The sequence below is a fragment of the Solanum dulcamara genome, chromosome 2, assembly GCF_947179165.1.
Source record: "Solanum dulcamara chromosome 2, daSolDulc1.2, whole genome shotgun sequence".
Lineage (NCBI taxonomy): Eukaryota > Viridiplantae > Streptophyta > Magnoliopsida > Solanales > Solanaceae > Solanum > Solanum dulcamara.
This window is the reverse complement of record NC_077238.1, coordinates 8,547,461-8,555,222: the sequence shown is the minus strand read 5'-3', so window position 1 is coordinate 8,555,222 and position 7,762 is coordinate 8,547,461. Positions and strand designations below refer to the sequence as shown.

Sequence of the window (7,762 nt, the reverse complement as noted above, 5' to 3'; positions counted from 1 at the left end):
TCATGATTTTTTTTTTTTGGGTGTCCCTTTTATGAGCTGGTGAATGAACTTTGTTTTTTTTTTTTTAAAAAAAAAAAACTTTGCAAATTTAGACCCAGTGGCAAACTGCCTCCTCAATCTCCATGCTCATTTCCTTCATCCTCATTTTTCATCATGCTTCTTGGTTTGTGAACGAACTTACAAAGAGCCCGTTTGGATTGGCTTTAAGTTGGTCAAAATCAACTTAAAGCCTCCTTTTAGCTTTTGGACGTGTTTGCCTAATGCTGACTTTAAGCCATAAAGTTCTTAGAGTCAGTCAAAAATGAAAAGTTAGGATTCCTAACTTTTTTTTTTCAAAGTGCTTAAAGTCATTTTCTTTGACCATAGAAATTACTTTTATATCCCTTGTATTTTAACTAAATTCCCAAACTACCTTTTTTTATTCTTTTAACTCTAAAATTCACATCATAAGCACTTTTATCCAAACACTCAACTGCTTATTTATAAAAATAACTTTCAGTACTTCAAAGTTCTAAAAGCACTTCATACATAAAAGTTACTTTTTTTAAGCAATCCAAACGGGCTCAAAACTAAATTTGGAACACATACATCACCATAAAACTTGTCCTTTCGTACAAATGTATGTTGAAGGAATTTCATCGAATAGTAGGTAAATGCTTGTTTGTTTGATCTCCATGCCATGTTTTACATATCAATCCAGATGCTTGCTTAACTTGCTTTCTGGATGAAACTAGATATGAACTTTCTAGTTTTATGTATGGGGTTATATCAGAGAGATGTAAACTTGTACAAGGTCTGATGGTTGTTAATTTGTTATAGTCCTGTAGTGGTCACGAAAGGAGCCCATTAGATTTGTACGAGAGGCGGAGAGCCATACAGAACTACAAGAAACCTGTAATCAAGCATCATCTTCATTTACATCATATGATACATTGATGCTGTTCACAAAATGAGTGTAGAAAATTTGAGGTAGCTCCTGTCGCTAGGATTCAAGATGGTCATCTTATCATTCTTAGATGTACAATTTCAAGAACAAAATACAATTGCTCCAACTCTCGTAACCACACAATAACAATGTAGTGCATTATTACTAGTAAAAACTGTTAAACCTCGAGACAATAACATCATCCACAAACATCTGACTCAACATTTACAGACATCATGCACAACTCACATAACCCATACAACAACTTTTTGTCATAATTACGCGTCTCCAAAATAGTCAACTGGAAAGCTTCAAATGTGCCATCAAGAGTACGATCAGTACTTACCAAATAAGATAATTAACACGGTGAATTAGCTCTACAAGAGCATGTGGCTGCTTTTTGCAAATTGCACCTGACTTCTATAAGCCACGACAGGAAAAGAAAGTTCTTCTACATCCCCTTTGAGTGGAAGAATCCTAAAAATGTAATCTGAAAACGCATCAACGATGCCAACTTGTTCCAAGTGGTATGCTGCAAGTACAAGTATTGAGGAACACAAGTATAGTAACAATATCTATCTTTACTTCAAAATCCAAATCATGGAACAATGTCGTATTTGCTAAGATAGAAGAATACATGAAAAACATAGTCATATAAAAAAAATATCTTACGTACATGATTATTTTTTACTGATCGTATTACCTACACAGAGAAGAAAACAAACAAGCTCTGAACCTTACTAAAAGAACATCTAGAACTGAAAATCACCCCAATTAATCTGCAACAATCTCTCAACTTTTACCTAATGAAAGCTCTAATATTACATTAAAGAACCATATAGCATTATAGCTAATGTTACAAGTGAGGCAATCCCTCAAAAACCATGACCACAAGTTACAAAATATCATCATAGGCAACAATTTCCCTACCCTTGTAAGGCTCAACAAGCCTTGTACTAACATGTGCGCGAACATTACCTCCAGCATTATCATTATCCTCATCTCTGGGGTTCACAATCGCTGATCCCAGTCGATTACCTCTCCCGTGCCTACTTAGTGGCACCTCTGCTTTAACTAGCTTCGATACAACTGTTGATGTGGATATTTCATCCTTTCGCATCACGCCTTCTTTCCACTGTGATGCATGATCAGTTGCCCATATTACCTGAACCTGTCATCCCCAACAACAAAAGTAATTCTTTTTACTTGTTAGCTCACAATGTGGATGGAAATTAACATACTACAATCTGTTACTCTTACCTTGATTGTGCACAAATTATATACATTGTCTGTGTATACATGTTACAACCTGTTACACTACACTTGAATCTGATCTTCAAATATTTTAAGTTCCAATTTTTTTTAAATTTTTTGCAACTTGCGCTCACAAAACTTCAATTTTTGCAAAAATCTGACAGAACCACAGATTCAAAAGGTGAAATTAACACAAAAAGAAGGAAACTTGACACGAATTTCTACATATTAGAAAGGAAAAAAAAAGGGAAGAAAGGAACATACAGGCATGGAGTGGAGAGTAATGGGGAAAGAGGAATCTTCAGCAGCTTCAACAGCAGATTGAGCAGAATCATTGGAACGGAAAGTGATATGAGCGAGACCATTAGGGTACATACGGGTTCGAGAGATGGATCCATAAATCTCAAATCGAGATTTAATGTCGAGTACAGAGCATTCAGAAGGAACCCCAATAACCACCACAGTAGCCGGTTGTTGCTTGGTGGATGATGAGTTATCTTCCGGCGCCGGGAAGGGGTCGTCGGTGATTGGCGTTGGACGGCGGCGCTTGGGGAAGGAGTAGGGGAGGTGGCGATTGAAGTGGGTTCTGTCTCTCTTGCGGCCCATGATTTTGGGTTCTATTTGGGCTTTGGCGGATGTATGTAATGACAAGAGATTTGGACTATTTATTCCTTTTTTCACTTCTCTAAAATCCTTTTCCATCTTGAATTTAGTTTCTCATATTCGATATTCGATATTCATATTAAAATCCAACTAATTTAAATTCACATCATATAGGGTCTTATTCAGGGAAAAAAGCTCCCTACTAAGATTTGAATATGACTAAAACGATTTGTTTTTTTTGAACATTTGAAATGTTCCTGAGTTTTGGTTGGTGAAGTTTTCTTAAACCAATAAGAATTTTGATGGAGTAATAAATATCTTTTTATTTTTAATTAGAGATTTTGAGTTTGAGTCTTAAATACAAAATTGCCTTTTTTAGTAAGACGTTATCCTCGATGTAGGATTTTTTTGACACAAATCCATATTTTGGTCAAATCGCAATATAGATATATGTAAGGTACATAATATTTGTTTTTGATAGTCACCTCATTCAAGTATCGATAATCAATGTACATTCATGTGAAACTATTCTTCTTCTTCACAAATAAAATAGAAGTATCCTAAATGGGAGATACTTCGTACTTGTCTAATATAACTCCTTACTTAAAAGATCTTGTAACTATTTCTTCAATTCCTTCAATTCTATTGACGCCATTCAGTATGACGGAACCTATTCGCATCAACCGATTAGCGAGATAAAAATGAGTTAAATATTGACTTTAAATCAATATCTCTAGGCGAATTATCAAGAATATCCATGTGAACTCTCTTCATCATCAGTACCAGGGGCGGACCCACGTGTAGTTGAGGGGTTCATCCGAACCCCCTTCGTTAAAAAATTACACTGTATATATAAGATAAAAATTTTAATTTATGTGTATATATTTAACATTGAACCCCCTGAGCATAAGCTAAAGGACTAGCTCAGTGGCAAATGAGGTTCAATATTTTGCCTTAGCTTGTCTCAGCTCGCGGGTTTGAATCCGAATAAGCACATTTTTTTCTTCTGATTAGCGTGTTTAATTTTTTTTGAACCCCTTCATAAAATTGGTGGGTAACTTAGTTAAGTGACCTTTTGAGACATTAATCCTATGAAAATTTGACCAATTAATGTACAAAGATTAAACACCTCGTTTACTCCTCCCTAATTGTATTTCCGGTGCTTAAAGGGCCATATTAACATGTACTTAAATGCCAAAACCCTATTAAAATACCAAATCCAAAATCTTATCACTTCCTTCTCCTATCAGTTAATCCTAAAAGTCCCTCGCAAATCCCATCCTAAATTCTCCTCACTTCATTATTCACCATGAAAATGCACCTCAATAGTGTGCTGAGCTCAAAAAAATGAGCTAAAAACTCGTATTTTTCAGTAAATTTTTCACCCCAAAATGGCCACTTCTTTATCCCACTCTCCACAGCTATTGACTTTCTCCTATAGAAAGACTAACCCCTTTTTCTCATTCCCCAAGATTCACTCTTTCTTGCATCAAAATCGACAAATTCACTTAAAGACTCAATCTTTTCTAATATTTCGAACTTTTAGCCATCTGGGTCGTGTTCAAAGGGTAACAAGAAGTTCTTCTGATAGTTTTCTTGAAGTAATTGGAGAGGAAGAAGAGGGTTTACTGGAAACTGAGGAAAAACCATTAAAATTTCTCTTTTGGGTGTTGTTATGGGCGTCTGTATCTGTTGGTTTGTTTGCAGTTTCTGGGGATGCAAAAGCTGCTGCTGACTCTATTCGGGCTTCGGGCTTTGGTGTAAAAGTTGCTACTGCTTTGAGGAGTTCAGGCTGGCCTGATGAGGCTGTTGTGTTTGCTTTGGCTACACTTCCTGTAATTGAGCTTCGTGGGGCGATTCCTGTTGGTTATTGGTTGCAACTCAAGCCTACTGTCTTGACTGTTTTATCTGTTCTTGGGTAAGTTTCGCTTTCTCTTTAAATTCAGTAATTTGGAAGAAAGATTGAACATTTGCTACACTGTCCTGATTTAAGTCCTTGAATTGAACACAACCTCCTCTATCCTCGCTAGACCCTACTCTATGGGCGTACAATGGGTATGTTGATGTTGTTGTTGTTAATTGAATGTCTGTTTCAAGCTGAGTTTTTATCAGAAACAGCCTCTCTCTCTCTCTGAGGTAGAGGTAATACACTCTACTCTCCCCACACTCCATTTTGTGCGAGTACATTGGGTATGTTGTTGTTATTGAATTGAATGCCTGTTTTATCCTTAGAAGTATTTTTTTTCGTGCTTATCTGCAGTTTGAATTATGTTGCGTGCAGTTAAAAGGAATGTTGTGGTGCTGTAACTTGAATGTTAGCTACTGGTACTTCAGATGTTATATTGAAGATGTATATACAAACAAATATCCAATTGTTAATTACCTGTAGTTGGAAAAATTATGTCTATTGATGTTTGTTATTTGATAGTTTACACTTCAGAAGCTATAGGGTCTGTGTAATCTTATATGAGAGTGAAAGGTAGTCTTTTGGCTAATTGCTAATTCTTGTAAAGAGATGTAACTTCAGTTCCTTCAAACTCGTTGGTCAATCCTGTTTTCGATAGGCGCAGTTGACAATTAATCCGATTTTGACTATTTTCAGCTGATAATCAAGCTGGTTTTTGCGAGAACATAATTTTGGAAGTCTGTCTGTGAAAAAACATGAAGGAGAAGAACATGTACCAATGACTTGATAAATATAATACAAATCTATTTATAAGTGTGAGATACTGTTCAAATCGTATGTTTGACCTAGAGGAACACCAATACATGCAATACTTCATTCAGTGCATATCTAACAAAGTCTTAAGTAACTAGGAAACAATCTCTAGAGCGATTGTTTTACATTAGTTAGACTTCGGAAGCTATATTGACCATGTTAATCTTATATGAGTGGGAAAGGTAGTGCTTGGAGTGTGGGTCATTTTCTGTTTGCTAATAATCAAGAACTGGTGCTCCATCTGTAGGAACATGGTTCCTGTTCCCTTCATTGTGCTCTACTTAAAGAAGTTAGCAATTTTCCTTGCTGGAACGAACAAGTCAGCATCAAAGCTTTTGGATTTGTTGTTTGAGAGGGCCAAAGACAAGGCAGGTCCTGTGAAAGAGTTTCAATGGCTTGGTTTAATGCTCTTTGTGGCAGTTCCATTTCCTGGAACTGGAGCTTGGACAGGAGCCATCATAGCTTCTGTGCTCGACATGCCTTTCTGGTCTGCTGTTTCAGCAAACTTTGTTGGTGTTGTCTTGGCTGGCCTTCTAGTGAACTTGCTCGTGAATCTTGGACTCAAGTATGCCATTATAACCGGCATAATACTATTCATTATTTCGACGTTCATGTGGAGTATCCTTCGAAGCCTTAAAAAATCTATGAGCTCATCAATCTGATATCAAATCCTGTTGAAGTTTTTAGGTGATCAGTATAACCCACTACTGGTATAACAGAAACGGAGAAGAGAAAGAGAACTCCTTTTTCTTTCTTTAATCGATCAGTATTAGAACTTTTCCTTCACATCTTGCTATTTGAATTCGGGACGATCATATCATCTCTTCAATCAAGAATGCCTCAACAAGATAAATTCAGTTGTCTGACACGATTTTTCTGGTTATGTTTTTTCCTCTTTACTTTCTACTCGCAATGATAGAGATGGAGTACTTTGGATCAACAGAACTCTAGAACTCTAAAACTACGGAACCAACTGGTACTTCAATTATGTGTCCTTGTCGTTGGCATGCTTTTAGTTGGATCATTATAAAAGACCCTCCGTCTTCATGTAGAAATAATGTTAAACTTCTAACAGAGACAAACTTTATAAGTATGCATATTGTGGATTGCAAAATTATTGAACAAGCATAGAGTTTGTTTTGAGGTTTATCCAGGGGCATAAACGTTTATATCACAACATACTGATGAAATAATGGAATCTATTCCTAACATATTTGTCATGGTTCCTTGTCGAACTTCGAGAGGGTACAAATATCTAAATTTGATCTGCTTCATGTAGCTTGGCAAGGAATTTAGAGTAAAATCTCCTTTGTGCTCGAGGACCCCATAGTAACAACAACAAACATGCTAAACTTCGTTTTTTTGAGTCCTTTTTAATAAAATATTTATTGCTTTTAAATATATTTTTTATTTAATACTTAGATATACCATATTTAAAAAATATTTACATCAATAGCCATTGTTCTATGTATTAAAAGTGAAATATAAGTGCAATATATATATATATATATATATATATATATATATATATATTAAAATGTATTGTACTTGTTTTGGTAGAAAAAATTGCACTATGTATTAAAAACGAATTATTATGCATGTAATATAGATATATTATATTATGTATAAAAAAGAATTTTGTATTAAATATAGATGTATTATAAGTGTTTCAAAATGTGTTGGGCTTATTTTGAAAAAATATTTGCACTATATGTTAAAAGTGATTATAATGTAATATAAATGTATTAGAATTACATAGCTATAAATTAGTTTCAAAAAAAATTATGTAGCTATAAATAATTAATATTTTATAAATATAATAAATTTAGGTAAGTTTTCAAATAATAAACGGAGAATTTCTTGTTTCATTTTGTTTGAGAGGTATTGGAGAGTCGAAAGATTTAGCTTCCCCCACATAAAATAACTTCTTGCAACACATGTGACTCCAAATAAGCACATGAGTCCAACGTCCATCCAGTTTTATGAGAACTTGTGACAAATTTAACAAGATATTTCAAGTGAATATAGCATAAAATCATACAAATTTATCACGACTTTCATGTCACAAACTTTTTAATTTCTAACTTTGAGACCATGAAGGTTGAATATTTCCTTGGTTTCTTTTTAGTTGTTATATATATTAAAAATACTTGTTTTAAAATAATTGTCAATTTAAATAATTAAGAGAAAATTAATTAATTTAATTGGAGGTGTGTTTAGAGACCATAATAAGAAATGGTTCTTGTGTTTCAACATGAGAA

The 7,762-nt window shown here is 34.6% G+C and overlaps 2 protein-coding genes across 2 annotated transcripts; one reads left to right on the top strand and one right to left on the bottom strand.

Moving 5' to 3' along the window:
- Positions 1-895: 895 nt before the first annotated feature.
- On the bottom strand, positions 896-2,842 carry LOC129880224 (uncharacterized protein At1g27050). Its single transcript, XM_055954166.1, has 2 exons — positions 2,444-2,842; positions 896-2,096 (listed from the first exon to the last, which is right to left on the bottom strand). The coding sequence occupies exons 1-2, from the start codon at positions 2,783-2,785 to the stop codon at positions 1,821-1,823; spliced, it is 618 nt and encodes a 205-aa protein (XP_055810141.1). The 5' UTR covers positions 2,786-2,842; the 3' UTR covers positions 896-1,820.
- A 1,128-nt stretch (positions 2,843-3,970) lies between these two features.
- On the top strand, positions 3,971-6,644 carry LOC129880220 (uncharacterized). Its single transcript, XM_055954158.1, has 2 exons — positions 3,971-4,700; positions 5,749-6,644. The coding sequence occupies exons 1-2, from the start codon at positions 4,174-4,176 to the stop codon at positions 6,161-6,163; spliced, it is 942 nt and encodes a 313-aa protein (XP_055810133.1). The 5' UTR covers positions 3,971-4,173; the 3' UTR covers positions 6,164-6,644.
- Positions 6,645-7,762: the final 1,118 nt, after the last annotated feature.

Bases quoted from the DNA above. Each gene is read 5' to 3' on its own strand.
- LOC129880224 (XM_055954166.1), bottom strand. From the start codon at position 2,785: ATGGGCCGCAAGAGAGACAGAACCCACTTCAATCGCCACCTCCCCTAC. The intron at 2,097-2,443 runs GTATGTTCCTTT...TGGGGATGACAG, and splicing joins TTACTCTCCACTCCATGCCT to GTTCAGGTAATATGGGCAAC.
- LOC129880220 (XM_055954158.1), top strand. From the start codon at position 4,174: ATGGCCACTTCTTTATCCCACTCTCCACAGCTATTGACTTTCTCCTAT. The intron at 4,701-5,748 runs GTAAGTTTCGCT...CTCCATCTGTAG, and splicing joins ACTGTTTTATCTGTTCTTGG to GAACATGGTTCCTGTTCCCT.